The sequence below is a fragment of the Rhinolophus sinicus genome, linkage group LG09, assembly GCF_036562045.2.
Source record: "Rhinolophus sinicus isolate RSC01 linkage group LG09, ASM3656204v1, whole genome shotgun sequence".
Classification (NCBI taxonomy): domain Eukaryota; kingdom Metazoa; phylum Chordata; class Mammalia; order Chiroptera; family Rhinolophidae; genus Rhinolophus; species Rhinolophus sinicus.
Window position 1 is genome coordinate 1,675,866 of NC_133758.1, and position 23,558 is coordinate 1,699,423.

General features: G+C 49.2%; 1 protein-coding gene across 4 annotated transcripts in view; it reads right to left on the bottom strand.

The window, feature by feature from the left end:
- Positions 1-703: 703 nt before the first annotated feature.
- The window catches only part of ZNF236 (zinc finger protein 236), an 88,890-nt gene continuing 66,035 nt past the window's right edge, over positions 704-23,558 (bottom strand). For all 4 annotated transcript variants that reach the window (XM_074339816.1, XM_074339817.1, XM_019715556.2 and 1 more), the window contains exons 22-32: positions 21,969-22,334; positions 21,467-21,612; positions 21,135-21,375; positions 20,615-20,791; positions 19,173-19,328; positions 13,207-13,394; positions 10,148-10,279; positions 7,796-7,993; positions 5,513-5,642; positions 3,265-3,441; positions 704-2,688 (exon numbers count right to left, since the gene is read on the bottom strand). In XM_074339816.1, coding sequence (XP_074195917.1) covers positions 2,564-2,688; positions 3,265-3,441; positions 5,513-5,642; positions 7,796-7,993; positions 10,148-10,279; positions 13,207-13,394; positions 19,173-19,328; positions 20,615-20,791; positions 21,135-21,375; positions 21,467-21,612; positions 21,969-22,334 — 2,036 coding nt within the window. In that variant the 3' untranslated portion in view covers positions 704-2,563. The remainder of the gene's footprint in view (positions 2,689-3,264; positions 3,442-5,512; positions 5,643-7,795; positions 7,994-10,147; positions 10,280-13,206; positions 13,395-19,172; positions 19,329-20,614; positions 20,792-21,134; positions 21,376-21,466; positions 21,613-21,968; positions 22,335-23,558) is intronic.

Here is a 23,558-nt window from a genome sequence, read left to right on the forward strand (position 1 = left end):
CAGCTGCAGGCAGCGTGCCTGCCACTGAGCAATGTTCTCGTTTTTTAACTTGGAAGCTCTTCAAACAGACCTTGCAAGGGGAAGCTGTCATTGCCTGAACTTCACAGAGGAAAAGCAAAACATTAAATATTAAAGTTCTTTTCTGTTAAAAATTATCTGAACCTGAAATTAATTCATATGCCAAACTTTCTTAAATATTTAAGAAAAAAAAATTAATCACACTTCCTAACTTCATTTTTTTATTTATTGTTATTCCAAAACAGATATGCTAGGATGAGATATTTCTAAAAATACAGTTATCTATTCTCAAAATCCTGGTTGTGCAGAAGGCTTCTAGAAATTTCATCAGAAGACTGTTTATCAACCACTAAAATATAAAGATCAGCCTGTACTCCACTGAAGATCCAAGTGAAATTATATCTTTACAAAACTTGATATTTTCAAGGAATGTTTTGCAAAGAAGCAGCTTTTATAATTAGGAAGTAAATCAAGATAATACAATAATGTCTTGTGTTTGCCTGCTAATAAATTCAGAAAACTCACAAAATTAATTATTGGCAGGTTTTCTTTTTTTTCTTTTTCTGTAACCAAAATAAAAGTAGGCTTTCAACTCACCTGGTAAGGCCTTTTGCTTAAACAGGCAGTTCACCAATACAGTTCAGTGAACTATACTTTCTGTGCAATTAGGAATTAAACAAACCCCTTTTAGAGACCGTCCTGAGATGACATTTAATGCCAAAACCAAAATAAATAAACAAGAACAAAATTTGTAAAATTCCAATAATTGCAACTTTGCGGATATTTGTTCACCAGAATTAATCAACACTTCTAAAATATTTTAATACAAAATTATAAAAGAAAGTGCATTAAAAGCAGAACCTTTAAAACTCTGGCAAAATTACAATTATTTTGAATACACTGACGACAGCCAGGTATACACGCCAACATTCAGGAAAACCTCAGGATATATATAACAAGTCCAGTATCACAAGGATAAGTCAAATAAGGCTTTTTTCCCTTAAAAAAATATACAATACACAAAGCAGTTTGAAAAAAAAGTAATATTATTTAACAGTTTTCTGACTTAAATATTTTCACATAACAAAAGTTTTTATATCACCATCGATATTACTTATATACATATCCGAAAGTGAACAAGAACAAAAAATCAAAGATGCCCTTTCAAAAAATAACAGTGAAATGTCTCTATTTTCAGGAATCTGAAACGAGCTCCTCTCTTAATATACAAAATCCATACAATATTTATAATAAAACTGCTCTCTCGTGAAACCAGGGAGGCAATGAGAGAAAATAAAGGCAATTATTTTTCTGGAAAACACAAACAAAACAACCCCAGCTCTATGTTACAAGGAAAAGAGATCCATTTATTAACAAAATGAAGAGAATACTGATCTGAAGTGCTCGTGGAGGTAAGAACTCTGACGCTCTCTGTAACTGGGTCAGTGCTTGTATTTACAAAATATACTGCTCAGCCAGAGGCCCACATACCTGTGTATGTACATATGCATTTATATAGAGAACATATAAATATCTTGGGGTGGGGGTCACACGAAGGACGGACGCTCCATCTTTGGAATGCTGTGGGAAGGACACACATCCCGCCCCAGCACGGGGTGGGTTTCGTTTGGGACGTTGAACGTGGCACCATTGATGATAGATACTAAAGAATTCCCTGAAATAAAAACCACACGTGCTTATGCACGAGGGGACGATCGTGGGGCCATGTGGGTTCCCACCCTGCAATACAGACGCACGTCTTGCTCACGAGGGGTGAGGGGCTTCAGCTCCCCTGAGCCCCGTCTGCAGCGTGCGGCTCCCGCTGTCTGCAGGGGTCTGACCCAGGAACCCCAGTGCCTGCTGTCAAGGCCGGAGCAGCATCACACGGCCTTTCATCCTCGTCCATGTTGGGCTTACTGTCCCCCATGTTTACGCTCCAGATGCTGTCTTCTTGTAACTAATGATTAGGTGTTTGTAATGGAGAGAGAATTGGTCCAGCCATCTCTCACGGTTTTAGTTCTACTAACTTACCGTTGACTAAAAAGAGTCAATTTCTACTGATTTCAAAACGCACAGAGAAAAGAATGGAAACAACTTCCCTGTGTGTTCTAACATTTTTTCTGGACTTCATGCACTTTATCTTATGGTTGTTTTGTAAGCTGTGCTTCTTATAACAGAAAGCACGAAGGAAAACCTATCTGGCCGTTTTCAGGCCACGCCTGTCTTTGCTAATACAAAGGAATCCCACCACAAGGCCAGTCAGGCTGTTAACCTTCCGACTAGATGCACTGGCCACGGGCGAAGGCGGAGCTACCGGCTGGAGTACCTGAGTTCCGTGATCTGCAGACGAACCACAACGGCGTCTTTACACCCCCAGTTTCTTTCCTGTAAATCTCTGAAACACAATGATTCTTTAGATAATTTTAGAGCTAAAAAACTATCGTGGTAACATGTTTGACATGTGAAGCTTCCCAACAGAAACCCCAAGCGCTCTGCTCTGCAGTTACTCTGGAGCCCCCCGCCCCTGACGGTCCCTGCGGGGGGGTCAGAACACATGGGCCAGCGCCTGCCACTCGCTCGCGGCCTCGGGCACCACCTCCTCCAGGTGCAGCGTTTGGCTCAGCTCCTCGCCTCCCTGTTCCTGGCGGCCGGCGGATGCCTGCAAAGTTCCTGCAGTGTAGACACACAAGCACAGTTTCAGATGGCCAGCAGCACAAAATGAGTCACACAAAATAGACAAGAAATTTCTACACTGACGTGCTTTCCACCCCAATGAGAAGAGTAATTGCAGCGGCAGATTCAACAATTCCGTCGGCAACACCAGCTGTTACCGGAACACCGGCACAGCGGCTCACCTGCATTCTGCCCGCTCCCGCTCCTGGAAAGGCTCTATTAACACAGCCCCGGGGAGAGGGTACCCATCACAACCTCCCCTCACAGACACTGGAGCATTCCGACATCTGTGTGGGGACAGCAGGGGCCCGCAATGGCAATAGCAAGTCATTGGGGACGCACGCAGGCCTGTCTGTGGGTCCACACCTTGCTCTGCACCTGCTGTCTGGGCTCTGACCCCAGCACCAGGCCCCTGCACCGCGACATGGCCTGCCTGCATGCTGCGGGAAAGTGGACAGGACACGGCACTGACCACCTGGGGGTCACACACTCACTGCTTGGGGACATACCAGATGCTGGCCACTCAGCCGGTGCTGGCTGCTCACAGGGTGAGCCCCGCCCCCTGCCCCGCACCTGTGCAGCTGTGCGCCCGCCTCATATGCAGCTTCATGTTGCTCTTCTGGGTGAAGCCCAGGGCGCAGACGCCGCAGCGGTAGGGCCGCTCGCCTGTGTGCTTCTTCATGTGCACCTGCAGAGCGCTCTTCTGGTTGAACGCCTTCTCGCAGACAGCGCAGGGGAAGGGCCGCTCTCCTGGGGACAACGCGGCTGCCTCAGTGCCAGGACATGGCAAGGGAGGATGTCTGCAAATGTCCCTCCTGCCACTCTCAGCCAGATCGCACACTCACACGGTCCTAGCAAACCCACTCCATGGTGACACACAGGGCAAAACTAACCCAAAGCTGCTCAAAGGCCTAGAAGCATCCAGAAATTAACAGAGAGCACAGATGGTTTAGACAAAGTGTGACACACTTGGGCACTAAAGCAAAGACTTTGAGGACCTGAGAAGACAAAATCTGCTTAACTCAAAGCAGGATTCATACAATACTTTAAAAAATGTCACTTCATTGCTTTCAAGTCAGTACAGAAACTGAAAAATGGAAGGGAATGACGTCTGCCGGGAGCTTACCCCAGGAACACCCACTGGGCGCCCACTTCCGGGATCCGGTGCTGCGTTCACCCTCCCGGGCTGGCAGGCTGCCTCCCCTCGCTGTTCCTCACCCACCTCTGAGCCCCCAGGGACCGAGTCCTGGCCTGTCCCAGGGCCTGGCACCAGTCTCTCCCCTTGGCCTAAAAGGCAGGATCCCGTGTGCTCTGCTGGGCTGCATCCTGGTCCCCTCACATGAACCTGGCTGGACCATGCGCCAGTCAGCACTCCAGGAGCACCCGCCCCTCACCCTCCCAGGATGTCCCTCTGTGTCAGGCTAAGTCTGTTCCCCCTGCCAGCCACTGGCCACGACAAATCCCTGAGGCTGTGACACTGAGGACAGCACACCGGTGACTGTGGCACGTGGAGAAAAAGCGCAGGCACAGATGTGATGAAGGTCACAGAGGACTCGGGCTGAGGACAAAGGGTACGTAAGCTGGTGGGCTGGCTCCATCCACGTGCACCTGACAGGCGCAGGGCTCAGGCGGGAGAGAAGCTGGAGAGACGAGAGGCTGGCAAGGGCCTTTGCTGGTTTGAGGACAGAGCCCCACGTGAGCAGGGGTGGGCCGCACGCACAGCCAGCAACGTCACAGTGACGTGTGCGCAGTGGTATTTCCAAACCCTTCATATGCATCTATTTATTATAAAAGGCAGTTTCTCTCTTATAATTACATCCCGAATAAATACGAGTGACAGCATGGTTGTTTTTCACTCAAAAGCTACTTGCTGAAGACCCAGTGAGTGCTGCATTTGCTGACATTGCTGAGAATGCGTGAGCCCCAGGGCCGGGCAAGGGCTGTGACTGTGACGGGGAGTGCTCTGCTGGCAGCAGCAGGAGGACCCTGGCGTCGGTGGGGGTGCCAGGGTGTCCACACTGACATCGAGAGGCGAGTCAGAGGTGGCTGGGCAAAGGGAGGGAGGGCTGTGGAAAAGGTGACAAGCAAAGGAAACTCTGACAAGGGCAGGGTGATGACAGGGTGGTCTTCCCTGGGCCGGGATGCTGCAGGGACCAGGACGTGGATGATGAGGGCTGGACGGGTCACAGGAAGGACATGGGGTGGCACACTTGTCTCTGGGTTTCGGTGACACTGCTGAGTGAACACAGGGCTGCAGGGCCCGCAGGGAGACCAGACCAGGAGGGGGCCAGCGTCAGGGCCATGGGGCAGAGCAGAGCTCTGGGCAGAGGCAGCCTGCAGGGTCCCCGGAACGTGATGGTGCTGCAGGGGTCATGAGCCGCTGCGACAGACGAGGGCTGAGGGTGAGGTCACAGAGGTGGGCAAGGGGCAGAGGGAGAAGGGGGCTGGCCTCTTCGTTTTGTTGGTGTTTTCTCTGAGATGAAGGCCTTGGGCAGACTTAGGCAAAGACAGGAAGCCAGTGAGGAAAAGTCCGGAGACACAGGAAGGGGCAGGGTGAAGCCCCGCGAGGCCCGAGCATGTGTGGTCAGGGCTGCGGGCCGAGCAGCAGCCTTTGCCTGCCAGCTTCCATTTCCAATAGTCATGATGTAAAGAGCACACTTTCTACTTGACCTGATGGAAAGGTAAGGATACATGGAACGCGTGGTGCCTGCTTTCTAAATACACGCCTGACGTGCATGGACGTCCCTGAAAACGCTCTTCGCTCACTCACTTGCAGGTCGCTGCAAGGGGTCCTAACCCACAATCCCACTGCTTACGTTACCTGTGTGGATGCGGCTGTGTCGCTCCAGCTGGCTCGGTTTGGCAAATGCCTTCTCACAAGTGTCACATTTAAACACTCTCGGCTTCTGGGAACTTAAAGACGGGCCAGCTTGGTGTGTCTGCATATGCTCCTATTAAACAGTCCACAGAAATGAAGAGACACTTAAGATCATAAAGCAACTTTACAGACTTGGCAGTAAAGTTAGAACAACAGGGGATTCAGGTCAGTGGCAACTGGAACAAGAGGCTGGTCTCTGACTGGCTTTCCTGCGAGTGCTCCTTGGTTAGCCTGCAGGGCGGCGGTGCACAGCGGGAGGGGCCGGGCCTGGGCGTGGCGGGGAGATGAGCCCAGGCCGCTGAGCCAGCGTCTGGGTAACCGTAAGGAGCCAGGCGCCTGGGCCATCTCATAGGGGCAGTTCCTCAGACCTCCCTTGTTGTGGATGACCTTGACAGTTTTCAAGAGGACCGTTCAGGAGCTTGTGGGCCGTCCCTCAGCTGAGACTTGTCTGACATTTTTCTCATGATTAGACCAGGGGTATGGGTGTCGGGCGGCAGAGGCCGTTCCATCCGATAATGTCAGGAACAACCGCAACACACTTCCTGACTGCTGATACTGACCTGGTCACCTGGCTGCAGTCGGGGGGCGTTAGTGTGTGTTCACCCCGCCCGTGGTCACTCCAGAGAAAGATGGGAGTGAGTCTGCAGCTCACACCTAAGGAGTGGGGACAGCCGCGTGCACAGAAATCCCCTGCCCGGGAGATTGGTCTCTTCTTGCGCATTTAGTGATTTATTCCATCCGCCAGTTACAGCAGTAAGAATTCATAGAGATTTATTTTGTACTGCGGGTTATAACCCAATGCTACTTGATTTTCTTGCTCTAATTGTCCAGCTTTGGCCACTAGGAGCTCTTTCCGTTGACTCCTGTGTCCCTTTGACATATTCCTGTTACCGTGTGTGTGTGTGTAACACTTCCTTATTTATTTTCTGGCACAACATAATTTTTTTTAATCCCCAATTTCTGAAGGTCATCAAGAAAAAGTAATTTATAGGTATCAAAATGCCAGATTTAGTCTTTACAATATCCTTACCATTTCAGAATGTTTAAGGTATGCCGTATACATAATAAGTACTATACAGTATCTAAAAATCTTAAGAAATTTCTTTATTTTCATTTACTGCCTCTTCACAAGCATTTACTCTGTCAGACAATACTGCCGTAGCTATAATTTCTGTCCTCCCTACTACAAGTTAAGCATGATGCTAAGCAAGCACTTTACATTCCTCCAATGACCACGCAGCGTAAGCACTGATCCTCTATTTGCACATCTGGACACTGAAGCTGCAGACACTGTGTGCGTGACCACGTCGTGGAGGTTCCAAGGCAGCCAAATTCAAGCCGAGGTGGGATGGGGAAGGCTCAGTCGTAAGCGGTGCACACACACCAGCTGAGAAGGGCCCGTTTAGTATTTGGGATTTGAAAAACGAAGCTGAGGTGTCTTCCAACTATGCTAATGCCAGGGCCCCTGCACTCAGGGAGCTGGGCAGGAAGAACTGGCGGCCCTGCCGCTGTCGGCCTGGACACAGGCCCTCTCGGCTGGTTTGCTACTGACTGACTCCATCAGAGGTTGGAGGAAGGAACTGTGGGACTGCCTCATGATTGGCTTACGATGTTTTCGGTACCCAAGAAGCAGCCAAGGGCGCAGTCACACGTCCCCACCGAGCAGGCGCTTCCCTACGGGTCATGGAAATCCCTCAGAGCTCGCCCCCATTCCTTCGCTTGCTGGGTGGGTGTCTCACCCTTAGGTCAGGCACTCAGGTGCTGCTCAACGTCTGCAGGCACCAGCAGTGCTGTGGTGAACAGCCCTGCCTGCAAGTATTTTTGTACAGATTCCTGGTGGGTGCAGGCAGGGTCTGGTTAGCTGTCTGTCACCTCGCTCCCCTACACAAAGGTGCGCCAACCTGCAGGCTCACCAGCAGTGACGGGGCTTCCAGTTTCCCCACAGCCCCGCCAACAGCTGCTGGCAGGTTTTTAACATTTGCCCCCCGATAGGTGAGAAACGGTGTCTCAATGTCATTTTAATTTGCATCAGACCCTGACTGAGAATTGCACATGGATATGCAATCTGCTAATAATGTCCACCCCACAGGCCTAATAAAACTAAAACGACCACTACATACACTTACCTCCATTGAGCTTTCCCTCAAAACACCTGCCCAGTAACACTGTGACTAAGGGTGGCGGCCCGCTGAGTGTCCGAGGTGGCGTGGCCGGTGGCATACCTACCTTGAGGTGGGTGGCACGCTTGAAGGCCTTCCTGCACGCGGGGCACACGTGGATGCGCTCCCGGCCGTGTGCGGCCTTGCTGTGCTGCAGCAGCATGGCAGACGACGCGAAGGTGCGGCCACACTCCAGGCACTGGTGCAGCCGGCCCTCCTTCTCGGGCTGGCTGCCCTGGGCCAGGCTGGCAGAGACGTCAGTTACCTGGAGTGGATCAGATCAGTGACTTTACTGACTGGAGCAGTCTGCAAACTGACAGGTGACAAATGACAGAGGAAACATACTAACACGGCCACGTCCAGCCCACAGTGTGTCACCAGCACGGCGCACACCACTCTGGGATGCCTCAGGGGCCCTGACTGAGCAGGGTTCAGACAACAGGATGCTGTCACCTGCACAACAGCGCCCCCCGCTGCAAATCCAGTGTGAACACTACTGGCTCGGCCACTCTGGGCCTGTTTCCTCACCTGGGAAACAGTAACCAATCACAGTACCTGCCTGTCAGGGCGCGGTGGCGCTTAAACGAGGTGACGCAGAAAAGGTGTGGGAGCAGTGCCTGGCATGCAGCAACAATCAGGAAATGCTCTTACGCAGCTGCTTTGCGCTTAGACAAGTGTAAACAATAGAGGGGGGGGGGGAATGCCATCCTTCCTCAGCAAACTGCACTACAACGATACTTTGGGGCAGGAGGTGTTTCAGCTTTTGATTGGATTAAAGCAGTCTCCCAAACTTTGGGTCTTTCAAGTCATTTTAATGGGGTGCCATTACCACCCTAAAAATAAATAAATAAAGCAGAGGGACTTTATTACTCAGCTTTATAAACAACAGAGTTCAGTTTTGCAGATGAAATTTTCTATGTGATGACTTAGTGAAAGAAAACTACAAACAATTATAAAGAAAATACATGGAATTTGTCAATTATTTCCAATTTATCAAATACTTTCTCATAATACTAGAATATACAGAAATGGATAAAATTTAAAGAAAAAAACAAGAAGAACAGGTTTCTACAGGTTCTCTAATATTAGTAATCAGTGCTGTGATAAAGAATGGAATGAAAAAAAGGAATAAAATAGAAAAGAGCAGAAGAGCACAGATAATACAGATATGTCGCATGTCATAAGGGCAGGAATTACTTTCGTGACGCCTGTGTCAGGCACGCATGTGTCCATAAGTGTCTGGGTGGGTAAAAAAAAGAAACAAAAGAACACGTGTGTTCAGGACACTGAGTAAAACATATAATACTTCTTGTAAGTCAAAGAAAGTTTGAAAACCACTGGAATAAGTGATACTCCAGGGTGCAGATAAAAATCACGATTAAAACAAAGGGCACATAAGGAAAGCAGTAACTGTAACAAACCCTGGGGTCCAGGTGCTAATATTCTCATTAATGCTTTCAAATATTCATCGGCAGTCGTTACACTAAAATACACCCGGAAAACTGCTGCCGACTCTCACGTTCCTTTCACGACAAATGAGCATTCGCAATCTGTGTGCGTTCACTGTCACCACGAGTGTCACAGGTTGTGCTGAGTCCTCTGAGTCCCCCCAGCACATCACTGAACTTGAGTGTGGTCTTGGGGACCCTAAGACGAGGAAGATTAAAGAAACTAAAACTCAGCTAGTTACTTAGGCCAGATTGGGGGACATTCCAGTGCTGGCCATGTCTAATGTCTCTGTGGAAAAGTCCTTGCCCACTGAATGGCACTGAGTAATTTCCTTAAAACTTATTTGGTAAAACTACTTATGCATAAGATTTAGTGCTTCTTCCATTAAGAGATTATTACCTGCTCTTTACTTCTAACTGTGAAAAGTTTTAAGGAAAGAGCTTTTAGACTTCTATGTCTAGAACTGTCATTTACTAAATGTGTTGGTCTCCCAAAACGTGTTTTTAAGAAGAAATACTAGTGAAACGACAACAGGTCACACACACGCATCTGTATGTGGATATGAACAGAACAGCAAGATGTAAAGAACCAGCAAAGGTACCTCAAGGAAACCTACCAAAAGAACTAAAAGCAAAGGGCCGTCGGAGATCTGGTCAGCAGGCAAATATCAGACGACACTAACAATCTACAACCAGGTGGACACATTACTCGTTCTACCTCTCATTCTGTGGCACTAAGCTCCTACCCACCGAGACACAAACCACACGCGAGTGAAAGGCACCAGCCCTTTAGTTCAAGCACGCAGCCCCGACCCCCATCACACCCGCTCTTCACTCAGGACGCAAGGCAGGACGTCCTCAGAAGTGCCCCAGGCCCCCGAGCCAGGCAGCCAGGTGCACCCCTGACCCTGCATCTCCATCTAGGTTTCTAGAAAGCCACCCACGGTGGTGGGTGAACATGTACCCTGTACCTGGTAGGTGATCTCCTCGCAGGTCGCCGACGACGGCTGTGACGTGTGACTCACTAGGATGACCTGGGGTGAGGCTGCTCCTCCGGGACCCGAGAGGGAGGGGTCGGTGAGCAAGGCTGGGAACTGCTGGCCCTGGCGGAGAGGAACGGTATAAATCCAGTGATAATGCAGACCTTCACGGCGGCGGTCACCGTGGAAAATGAGTGGCAGGTCCTCCAGGGCAGCAGAGCATCACTGGGTGACTCAGCAATTCCACGGAGAAGCCACATGCGCTGGGCGCCTTGCACGTGAATGTCAGAAGGGGACCCACAGGGCCCATGAACCGGAGCTGGAGGGACAGTCGTGGTGCAGCTGTGGCGCACCACTATCCAAGGACAGAAAGGACCCACACGTGACACACGCTGCAACACAGAAGAGCCTTGCGAACAGTGCACTGAGTGAGAGAGGACGTGGCAAGGGCCACATGTGCTGAAATGTCCACAACGGGCAGAGTCACAGAGGAAGGCTCAGTGGCTGGAGGGACAGCAGCAGCTGGGGTGGGCCTGGGCCCAGGGGACACGGGAGTGACTGCTAATGTACGGATTTCTTTGCAGGGTCACACAATGGCCTAAAATCAGATATGGTGATGGCAGCACAACTGTGTAAATATAGTAAAGACCATTAAATTGTACACTTGAAATAAATGGGTGAACTTTATGGTTTGTAAATTATACCTCAATACAGTTATTTTATATTCGTATATGTATATGTATATAGGTGTGTGTATACATACACACACACACACACACACACACACACACAAGGGGTACCAAACCAATGTAGACAAGTGGACACTTTGGTCAGCGTTGCTCAAGCAGTAGTTCAGCGTAATCAGAAGTGTCCGGATGCTGATGGGAACCACTTTGAGCACCTCTTGTAACTGCAGAAGTCAAATGTGACTTGTATTCATCTTTTGCTATCGATATATATTGAGTACTACAATTGTAATAGTTTTCCTTTCTTAAAATGTGTATTTTTTTGGCACCGTGTGTGTGTGTGTGTGTGTGTGTGTGTGTGTGTGTGTACAAAGAATGTTTACTTGTTTAAAAACACACACAATTTTGCTATACAATACGAAGCTACCTTCAAGCTTACTACCACGCCAGCATCCCTTTGTCTACTGACTGTGAACCTGAGACAAAGAGCGAGTGGATGTGCTGGGGTGGAGTTGGGGGGGGTGGGCAGAGGAAGCTCAGTGAAGTGACCCTCCTATGGCTGCAAGCACTGACTCTACGTAAATAAGACAGTACAGAATCAGCACTGCTGCAATCGAAGCTGATTCTAAACACATCTTCCACAAAACGCAAACACTTGAAATACGTGAACTTGAACAGTGAACATCAGGCCTGATGGAGAGGGGCGAGGGTCACCAGGCACACCTGGGCTGACCACTGAGCCTGTGGCCCATGCTCTTGGGGCCCTGTGGCTAAAGGTGAGGCGTTCCTTGATGTCTTCAGAAGAAGAACACAAGCTGCCTTCCAACAGGAAAGGTGAAGAACTGGGGGCGGGGAGAGGAAGGAAACCAGGACTGAGACGGCTCTAACAACACCTCATCCGTCAGAGAACTTCCTGTGGGAAAGGCACCACCTGAGGCACAGAGGGAGACAGGGCCAGCCAAGGGCAGCTGAGGGACCCCTGTGGGGAGGGGCACGGCGATGTCTTGCATCGGTGACAACACCTGCTTGACACTGTGCTACAGCTTTGCAAGAGGCTACAAAACTGGGTGAACGTACACGGGGTCTCTGTATTATTTCTTACAATCGCTTGTGAATCTACACTTAACACAAAATCAAAAGTTTAATTAAAAAAACCCTGTGACTTTTGTAGTCTGGTCCCCACCTGGCATTATACATCGTTATTACCATATTACTGACTATATTCCCTGCGCTGTACTTTGCATCCAGTAGCTACAGGATAGTCATGAGATGTCACTGGGGGGTCACTTCATGAGTTCCACTGATGTCTAACCACCATGCTGCACACCTGAAACTAACATACTATTGAATGCCAACTATAATTGAAAAATAAAAAGTATTTAAAAAACCCTTGAATACAACGTAATCTACTAGCGTATTACTGGTGTTTCAACTGTTAATGCAAATGCCCTGATTCAAAATGCGAATGTCTCATAAAAGAAATGCTCAACAATTAGTTACACTCATGAAGTGACACTCCAAATCCACCAAAACAACGTGTGGGAGTCGTTTATTTTTCGATTGTATTATTACTTGAAGCCACCTATCCCTTTGTTGTTTGCTTTACACTGAGGTGCAAATTACAATAATTCTCATTCCCCAAATAGCCATGAACTTCGCAAGCGCCCATGTACTGGCCGAGGGGAGCTGGGCTCCAGCTCAACGGCTCGATGGGCTCAGGCGGCCACCTCAAAGTCACAGACTTGAAATCTACTCATTGGACGTTCACTTTAATTATGAGTAAATTATAGTTAACCAGTTTATCACAATGATTTTCTACGTAAACTCTGCCCGAGGCGTTACCTCAGACGCACACCCCTGACCCGGCCCGTCTGGGAGCAGGAGGGACTGAGGGCATGAGGGAGCCCAGGTACATCCTGAGACAACATGATGGCCTCAATACACTCATCTCTGGAACAAACTGCTCAACAGCCAGTCAGAACCTTGGGCCTGGGAAGCGCTCCGCAGAGCAGAAAGGGGATGCACAGCTCCCACACACGTGGGCTTATTCCTGTGAGAATGTCCAAATCCGCATCAGGCTCCAGGCCCATGGGGGCCAGAAGGGTCTGTCACTAACATGTTAGCCTTACTTCCCTCTGGTGGTAGATTTTTAAAAAATACGTTTCCATATTATCTCAATTGTCTTGTTTTCCCCTTTTTGCACTTAACATATGACTTTTTTGTAAACCAGGAAAAAAACCCACTTGAGCTTTGAAAGAAAACGTTCACAAGAGATATCAAGGGAAGAATCAATGAGCAAAGTTTCAAGATCATGCCATGCACGGGGGCTGCAGCTGCACGGCGACAGGACAGGTGTGCACCTACCTGAGCAGCGATGTTGAGTGTGACCGTGTCCAGTGCTCCCGAGAGCAAGCCCTGAGTGTCCGCCAGAGTCAGTGTGACGCTGGCCTCGCCTCCCACTCCTGCTGGTGACATGACCAGGTTCTGAGCAGCGACAGCAGATGGAGACGTTGGTGTCGTGGAGGAAAGGCTCCCCGCCGCAGCGGTCAGCTCTACAACAAAGGGAGAAGGAGCAGATCAGTGGATAAGCGGGTAAGGACAATTCTATGGGCGGGGGAAGAACGACTTTCATAAAGGAACTAATCTGTCATGATCAGCATTTATAGCCCTAAGCTTCTGAAACTGCATCAAAGAAATTATAGAATCTTTGATTCCAGTTTTATGGCAAAGCTGTCATTTCACAATATCTTTATACTTAAATATACTCTGCTTAAATGTAACCTAGAGAAAGAAACACTGAAAGAAGAGTAAAAACGTGATCCTCCAGTCCCTGTCACTGCCACCGATGCAGAAGGGAACACAGAATTTCCAGGACACGGTCCCGCCAGGACCAGAGAGCAGCCTGCAGAGAGGAACCAGCCAGGAGCCACTGCACTGGAACCGCCAGCTCCACAGACTAAGAGTCGCCCTCTGTGTGTGTTCCCACTGTCACCACCTTTCCATCCACTTATTCCGAAACACAGGCAATCAAAATAAGCCCCACACAAATCTTTGGATACTAATTTCTCCTGCATGGTACCTTAACTGTCTTTGGAAAAGACAAGAAAACATTTTAACTATTTTCCCCTATAAGCCAGCAGTAAGAGGAAGGAAGGTACTGGGACAGAATCAGGCACAGAAAGGCCTTTTCATCTACAAATCAGAAACAGCCACCCCACCGACAAAGGAGATTGGCTGAGCATCCAAGGCCTGGGGTGGCACCAACAGAAATATATTTTTAAGTTTTCACTTGTAAGCACAACACACACACACACACACATACACAATCACTACCCACCGTTCCATTCACGTGACAAACATGATTTACCATCCACGGTGCCTGCACCACAGTACCAAGATGATAACTAAAGCAGGAGTTCAAACGCTCTTGCCGTCGGCTTCAAAGACAACACAGAAGCAGAGTGCTGTGGGTCCCTTGCTGCGACTTGGGCCCCACGTATCCACAGCCCGTGAGAGTCGGGGCCAGTGGGCACACAGGTTCACCGGGAGGGCTCCAGGTTATGTACCTGTACTTGGAGCCCTCTAGGTAAAAGGCATCCACAGACCCCACTGCTGGAGTCCCAGAGTGCTGCACACATCTGGAACTTTCCAAAGCCAGGTGACCATCAACAAGGAAGCGGAAGCAGCCACCGGGCCAGGCCCCTCCCGCCTGCCCCGCCTGGCACAGGTGGCTCCTGGGCACACAGGAGGGGGAGTGCTGAAGCTCTGTGCACGCCACATCCAGCACGCCAGCCAGTGCGTGTCCTCCTCACATCACCTCCACGCACCCTGACAATCGAGCCTGCAGGATGACTTGAACGTGCGAGGAGGATGAGCTAAAGGAAGAATGGAGCGGAGCGACCGCTGACCAGCTCCATGAATGGCCGAGCAATTACAAGGGGAGCATGGCTGGGCATCGAAACCCCAGTGGGGCCGCACTCGATGTGAAGAGTTGACAAGGAGCAGAGCCAGAGCTGATGGGCTTCACTGCAGCTCAGATGCAGGACTGCCAACCTCCCCCGAGCTCCTGAAGTCAAGGAACCACATTTCTCCTCCCCCCATCAGAGAAATGTCCCCGAGTCTCTGGTGACTCGTGAAGTGCAAGGTGCCAGGACTGTGCAGCAAGAAGTCTCCAGGGCAAAGGAGCCTGTGTGTCCATCCAACTCAAGGGGACCTGGCACGAGCGGTGAGAAGACCCCAGGACTTCCGGGTCCAGTTCCCACCCCAGCAGGACGCCGAGTGAACCTGAATCCTGTTCCCAACCCGGAGGCTCCCAGACGAGGAGGAAGACGCCAAGACAGGTAGAGCTGTCCTCAATGTGCTCTAAGGTAGGAAAAAGGGGCACTTTCTTAGGCATTTAAAGAACCAATTAAGAGCTATAATTACATTTGTTCAACAGATAGCTCTTAATTATATAAAAATGTATTTAAAGCTCTAGAAGCCACAATTTTAAATTCAAATTAAACATTCTTTTAACAGGAGAATTAAGATTCAATACTTAAGAAAAGATTGTAGACTTCTTACTTTCAGTTCCCGTTTGTTTTTTTCTAAAACAGCTATTCCTTTAGGACGCATCACAGCAATCTAAGTACCGCTTCATTTTATGATTCTAACTCAAAAAAAGTTATCTTTAAAGGATTAATAAATTCTGTGTGTTCACCAAACCCAGCACTGTCTTAAAGTCTTAAACCTTTGTTGGTCTAAGTCCTTAGCGCTTCCTATAAAACGTAACAATAATTTTGTTAAGTATTCAAATGATCAGTTTTTTTCCCCTTGAGATTAACAAAAAAGTGGCAATAGAGGAAGTGGGGGTGACAGGAACAGGAAAGATGCATTAGTCAGTCTGGCCCTTCATCCCCAAGGAGAAAGTGTGGACAATGTCCTCTTAATTTTAAAATGTACCCACAAATGGGAAATGTTACCATTTCTGTGCTCTTGGGAGATGAGAATTGATTGTCCATCTAGGAGAAATGAAGGCTAGCACCACCTTACACAGGACTAGTAAACAAAGAATTGCTCTGTTTGTTCACTGAAAGCAGAACTCAGATTTTTCATCACAATTATCTTACAAGTGAACTATGGTCAGAACAAAAAGACGATGCCATTTTGAGATAAATTCCTTAAAAAGCCAGGTTTAAGCCTGTTAGTACTTTTCTGCCTCTGAAAGGGTTACATACATCATGCTTACCCACTTTCTAGGGAAAGTGTTTGTGTCAGGCCTTGGCATGAATGACACCAGGACGTGGCATCCAGATGGCCTCCGACACCTATATCACACATCTCAACAAAAGCCTGTGCTTTGTTTTGCGTGTGGAATTTTGACCAATTGCTGCACTTGGATTTCTTTGTAAATCCCTGAAAGGTAACGCGCTTCCTCTTCTAATGGCTTCCACTGGGATGCACACAGCCAGCGCTGCCCCGAGCTGATAAGCCTCAACCCAATCTGCTCCCACAGAGAATTAACAACCACCACAGGCACTGTGTGCATCCCAGTGGAAGCCATTAGAAGAGGAAGCGCGTTACCTTTCAGGGATTTACAAAGAAATCCAAGCTCGTTACGCTCAGACAGAAAGGACTGACCACAAAGTGTTATGTGGGAACACCAAGAGTCGGTGTTTCGGTGCTCATCTGAGAAGAGGCACGTCTCTGACAAGGTCATTTCTCAGTTCTCACTGGTGTGGCCCGAGCCTTGGTCTCGAACTGACTGACTCTAAGGTAAACACTCCCCATTAAGACCGCAGTCTCCTGACCAACACTGTAGACAGGACCAGCTACTTCATCATAACCAGTATTAATGGAATATGCAAACTTATCCAAAAACAGCTGCCTAATATCAAGGATCGAGTGGCTGAATGTGTGCAGTGTCTTCCTTCTCCAGGACTCATCAGAGGTACCAGAGGCATTTAAATGGGAGCGCGGAACAACGGGCCTGCTCATAAAGGGTCCTGGCTTTACAGCAGCTGAGACTACATTTTTCAAACAAATTGTATTTGATTTTGAGCTCATCATTTATTTTATAACATCACCAAATCCCTTGAAAAAATTTTTTTTTAAAAATAAGAGACCAAATTAAGCCAAACAGCATCAAAAAGAGAGAAATGTCCTCAGCTGTCTCTAAAACAGTAAGTCTAAAGGAAAAGAAAAAATTAAATCAGAAAAAGGACGTATGTTTGCCATTTTTAAAAAAACATCAGTGCTTAATATGGGAGCTGCGCACATACCTGACTGTGGTCAGCTCCAGCGCACCGAGACCCCTCACCTGTGTGAGGCCCCGCAGTGCACCGTGGAGGCGGGCCCTCCAGCCAAACAGGTGGCGCCTGCCGAACCACACTGCAGTAGTTTAAGGAAGAGTGGAGCCGGAACTGCCCTCAGAGTTCACGTGTCCGCATTCCACCCACTTCCCCCACTCTGACCACAGCACCCCCTATTTGAAATTAGGTAATCTGGTGCACCAGCAAACCCCAGATCACCACGTAGCACCAAAAACCACTCCATTTACACGAAAGCCTCGAGAACTCTACTGTCCGTCCATCGATGTGCCCAGTCATGAGAGAAGTCCAGCAGAGCTTCTGGGGAAGAGGATGCACTGCTGTGGCCAAGGCCGTTCCTTGGCGGGGCAGGTGGGGACAGCCCACGTGTGTCCCTAACTTCCCAGGGCAGCACCTCCCCAGGGCCTGATGACCACTCACTCGGGCCCACGTACAGGAAATGCATGTGCATGTCCAACACCCATGAGTGTGGGAAAGCAGGTCAAGTTCACAGCCTATGACCAGGAGACAATCAGTCAGCAAGCACACACTGCCTCGTCCTCAACGAGAAAGACAAGTCATGACTTCCAGAAAGCTGGCAGCAGCAGCGTGCTGTGTAACTGTAATACTAATAGTACATGATACTCTTTAGATGTCTTACCTAGAAGACTACATTACATCCTGAAAGTCCTAGCTTGGAACCAAGTAGGATATAAAACAAGATTCCCCTTAATTGAAAAATAAACAAAACATCTCTCATTTGAAATTAGTAAGTAAAAGAGTTAAGTTCTACGATAGTTTTTCCGAGGCCAAAATTAAACGCATCGACAGATAAAGGAGTGAGTGAGGTTATCGTCACTGGCCTGAAGTCCTGGTTTTGGATCTGCCATCGTGTGACTCAGTTCCTAACCACTCGAGCCTCTATTTACACTTAAGCAAATGAGAGGGGTGGACAGACAGCTCCTCTGAGGTCCTGAGTGACTCATGCCATCCTTGGATTTCCAGCCGACTCTCACACCAGGCCCCTGACCTCAGCTCAGTGGGCACCCAGGCCCTGCACGCTGTGCCACTTGCTCGCAAGAAGCACTCCCCACACCCAGAGTGCCGCTCAGCTCAGCCAGGTGGCCAGAGGAGTCCGCGACTGGGTCATATCCCCTATGACCTGCTTGCTGGGCACCAATCTATCTCCCCTGTATGTCATGACCGCTGTCATTTTATGTCACTCTATTAATTCTTCAATTCACAGCTGTGCTCTATTAGTTTCTGGGATCCCAAATTCAAGGGGACCGTGTCTGCCTTGCTCAGTGTAATAGTCTCAAATTTAGTACAATTCTTACCACCTAGCACACACTATAATCTTTTATTGAATAAATGAATTACAGGGTAAGAAAGCATTTCAATTAAGCATGAAAAAAGTCTAGCTGTGGGTACAAATATACCTATAGATTAACTTTTGTTCTCAAAAGATGATACATAGAGTTGGAAAACAAGAGGGCTAAGAAATTAATGAAATTCCTACAAGGTAGCGAGAAGCAGACAGGTACGGCATCCTAAACTGCTGACACTTAGCAGCGTGACTTGTTTTACGGGAGCTCATTTTTTTCTTTTTATAAACGTCTGTACTTCAAAACCTTTGAAAGATGCCTCTTAATTTTGTTATCCTACTCGGCTAGTGCCAGAAAATTCTCATTGCAGGACACAGTAATGAGCAAGAGAAACTGCCAGCCTAGGTGAGAAGGGGCAACTGTGTCATGGAGCCATCAAGATGCTACGTTGTGTAAATGCACGATACCTTGTATGTCTGAATACGATTACTGAGTTATGCCTTAAAAGGTAGAATTATCATTGGTTGATAGCTCCAGAGAGAATTCTGTATCCTAGAATTGTATACAAGCCACTGATCACTATGTCTTTCCATTACGTGTGACAGAATAAGCAGGGACATTTGTCAGCTAACAGATGGCTTCCTGCCTTCCGCTGACCAGGTGCACAGCCCTGTGACATCGCACAGTGTGTCCCGGGGCTACATTGTCAGTGGCATACCTGAAGAGTTCAAGGTCGAACTCTGTGAGAGAAGTTGATCGTTGCTGATTGTTAAGGTGGCACCTGCAGGCTGATTACTGATTGCAGGGGCTGACAGCCTTATGCTTCCGTTTAGTTCACTGCTTCCATTAGAATTGTGTTGAAGAAGATCTTGACCTAAATGGAGATTAACGTTGTGACATCCAGAAGTAACACACTAATTTACACACTGGAAGGTGTGCTAACCATATAACACCATCTTATTAAAAATAAAAGTTATTTCATTATTAATAATATTGATAGAAAAATGGAAATGAAACCAGGAAAGACTTTCCTAAATGACAGTACGTATTTGTTCACACTTTTTAAGCCGTAAAGTATTTTTAGTGACTCTGAAAGCTACATCTGAGTAGGCCCTCCAATTTCTCACATACATTAAAAGAAACAGGCATCCTAAAACAGAAAGTTCCTGGTTTTCTTCTAAATAGCTTTTCTTTCCTTTCTATTCCAATAAGAACTGCAGAAATCTCATTGGAACCTAAGTAGCACTGGCCTGGGGCGCGCGTGTGGTCACGTCAGCAGGTTGCTGTCTCCCATCATTCCCGGGTCTGAAGGGAAAGGGTGCATCCCAGCGCCACACCCAACCCCCAGGGAGCTCACGTGGACCCCCAGCAAAACGTTTTCTTATGGGGTTGTTATGAGGCTAAAATGAATTACCATTAAAGGAGTTAGTGTTTGTAAACGTTACGAGACTCGTACCTGCTGCAGAGTGAGAGCCGTAAGAATTGTTGCTAAATTTAAAAACGGCGGTTAGCATGAAGTGTTCACAGCTAAGAACACGCGGGCAGAGCACACTGTGACATGTGCTGAGCTGACAGAGCAGAACATACTGTGAAATTAATGACACAGAGGAAAACCTGAGAGTTGAATATGGCAATGGAATCAGGGAACCTGTCGGCTGGGTGCCGGATACGTGGGTTCATCCGCCAAGCTCAAGGGACCCACACGGCCACAGCATGGTTCTTACCCAGCTCTCTACTTCCCAGTGTTCTGCCACAGTTACCATTTTCCTCCACAACCTGAGGAGGGTTGTGCATAGACCAGGCGAGGGGACCGTCTATAATGTCAGAAGACAGTTGATACCAGCTCTACTCCTTCAGCTTCATGGAGCGAAGCAAGAATTGTGAAGCTACGGTTTTTCTGCTCTTTGCCAAACAAAAAATATGTGAGAAAAATCACTGGCTCAAACTAGAAGCAACGTGAGGGACCATCACTTTTAATTCCTGGGATCAGATGTGCATGGTGACATGACTCTCACTACACTTGAATTTCTCCCCTGAACGACAAACACTTCCTGAGCTCTGGCTCTATCAAAGGCCAGTGAGCAGAACAAGACACAAGTAAGACACTCAGACCGCCAGTGAGAGAACGTCTACCAGGGGGCATGATGGGACATGACTGACCGGAGATAGTCAGGGTGATTTCCTGTGGGGACCCCGAGGAGGAGACGGTGGGCCCAGCAGCTTGTGCCAAGACCTGGCTGAGACTCGAGTTGTTAATGGTCAGGGTGATCTCGTGGGGGCCACCGGAGGTGGACACGAGGCCTTGCGATGTCATCACCTGAGAGAGGTCTTGAGTCCCTGGTCAACGTTAGGAAACAAAACAATAATTTCCTCCTTTTTATATTAAAAATATTTCAGCAAAACTGTTATTTTCAGAAAGAAAATTCAAAACAAAATATCAGTCATCTCTAATGCCTTCATCGAAAAAGGTAAGGAGGCCTTATGTTGAGAGAGGAGGCCCACAGGACCAAAGCAATTCCACGAGGGTTGTGATTTACGTGCACAGACTGAAGAAACACCGCCTTAGCACTGTTATTTGCTGAGCTTTCTAGAGAGAACTGGCATCACAGCTCCCAAGACCAAGTCTGCGTGGGACCTGGAGCACGAGGCTGTCCCCGCTGGCCGAGGGACTGGCTCTTACCCCCGCTGCTGCTGGTCAGCACGGAATCCTGCTCAGACAGCGGGCCGATGGTCAGATTGGCCGACGCTGCTGTGGGCTGCAAGGACAGGCCAGAGATGGGCTGGATGACGACACTGGCTGGGCCCGTGCTGTCCGATGTCTGCAGAGAGCTGCTCTGTGGGGCCAAGCCCGGCTCCCCTGTCAGCTGCTGAGTCACCAAGTTGGTCTGCTGTAACGTTTGCTGCAGAATAGTCGGATCAATCTGAAAAGCAATGTGGATACTTGTAAGGAACATGTCATACTCACTGTGAGTCAGGCCACATGAAAGCACAGAAACAGGGCAGGTGTCACACCTGTAAGGTGATGTTATTGATGCTCGAGGCGTCGATCCCAGAGATCTGAACATTCGGCCCGACCAAGTTAGCAGCCAGCTGTAGCTGGATGCCTTCTAGGGCGGCAAGGCTCCCTTCGGTCAGAGACACTGTCCAGTCACCGCCAGCTGCACGGGAAAAGAACAGCAATGAACGAGAGCAGAAGCGCTTCGTAAGCAGAAAACACTCACTTGTAAACAGGGATTTTTAAAATACCCAAGCCCCATACATCAAATCAACATGATCTAGCATTTACTTTACAACACACACACACCTTACCTGATTTAATCATCCCAAAACAAGCCCATTTGTTTTGAACACATCAGAGCGAGGCTCACAGAGATTCCACTGCTTAGCCAACACTTTGAACAACAAATAACAGTGCTCTGGGCTTGCATCCCGCGAGGGGTCACAGAAGCAGCGGCAAAGCAGTGTGGGCTCTCTCGGGGCGCGTCCCCTGCCCGCTCACCACACGGGCGCTCACCTGACATGGAGGCAGGGAGCACAGCCTGGCTCACCAGTCCCTGCTGGAGCAAACTCGGGTCAAACTGGCCCGTGAGAACCGAGTTGTTCATGACGAACACGCTGGGGTCAGTGGGCGATGGGCTGAGCAGGCTGGCGGGCGGGAGCGCTTCCGACGGGCTGCGGGGCACAGGCTTTCTGGCTTTCTTCGGGTCCGGTTTGTAATGAAACTGCATGTGCGTCTTCCTTCGCCCAGATGTGCGGAACCGTAACTCACAATGCGGACACTTGAAAGGCTTCGCTCCCGTATGCAAGCGCATGTGCACTTTCAGGCTTCCCTTTGTAGAAAAGGTGTTGCTGCAGACGTGACAGCTGAAGAGCTTCTGCCCTGTGAAAAGGCCAAGACTCACCGTTACGTGCCCACCACTGTCGACGCTGAGCCCGTGGCCCAAGTGCCCCGAGAGGCCCTCCGTCCTGCGGGCGGCTGCGGACGGGCCAGGGGGCTGCTGCGCAACGAAAACGCGAGCTCAGCACGTTTCACTGGGAGGTCGGTCTCTCAGCCACACTTAGTGTCCACAATCTCTACACCAGTGCGTCACACTGCAGTCTGAGTGGAGCAGAGCGCCGGGCAGTGTGACAATGCCTCAGATCTCAGCACTGCCCTTCTCTGACTCAGCCTCATCCCTTCACTTCCCCTTGTATACAGGGGGCACCTGAGACGCCAGCACAGGCAGGAGCTCCCTTGGAGCACGAGCTCTGGGCTGCACACCCATGGTTCCACCATTATAGGCCAGCTCCTAGGACCCGGGTTCTCTCTCACGAGGCCACACAGGCGTACCCAGAGCCCTGGAACGAGCACTGAGCTGCCCTGGGGCATCTCAGGAGCAGAACATGTCCTGGCCTGTGTGCCCCCTGCTCCCAGAAACCGACACTCACTGTGAACAGGGACGGGCAGGCTGGAACACACACTGGACGACAAAGTCCCATTGTCCCATAATGCTCGGGCCCCGAGACCACTGGTGACTCCAGGATGGCGGTGGCCGGGGGATGTGTCTTCCACAGACTCTGCCCCCCGTTCCTAAGTGTGCAGGGAGCCCCCATGGGGACCCGGCATGCGTGCGCCAGGCCCAGGAATATTGCTGCCGCCCTGTGGAGTCAGTGCCCTGGACGTGGGGTCGCAGGGACTGGTGGGCCAGTCCTGATCCTTGGCAGCTCACAGCAAGTCCCAGGAGGGACAGACACCCAGCAGCTAACGGAACAACAGAAAAACTGTCCACAGAGGAGGCATATCTGTTTACTCAGTTCAAAATATTAACCCATCAGAAAAGAGTCATAGGGCTTTATAGAAAAGTGTGAAATTCCATTTGTATGCTTTCGGTTAATTCTTATAACCAAAAACTAAGACTATAAACTAGTTGGATAGTTGTAATCGTACGAATCATGGCAAGTCTAATGTTTACTGAGAGCCCACTGGGCTGCGTGTCTAAAGGACTTAACCCCCAGTGGGGAGGGAGGAACTGTCATCAGCCCGTCTTCACACGAGGAACCACAGCCTCAGAGGCAGGGTCCAGGACTCCAGCCAGAGCCGTGTGGAGACACCGCAGAAGCGAGA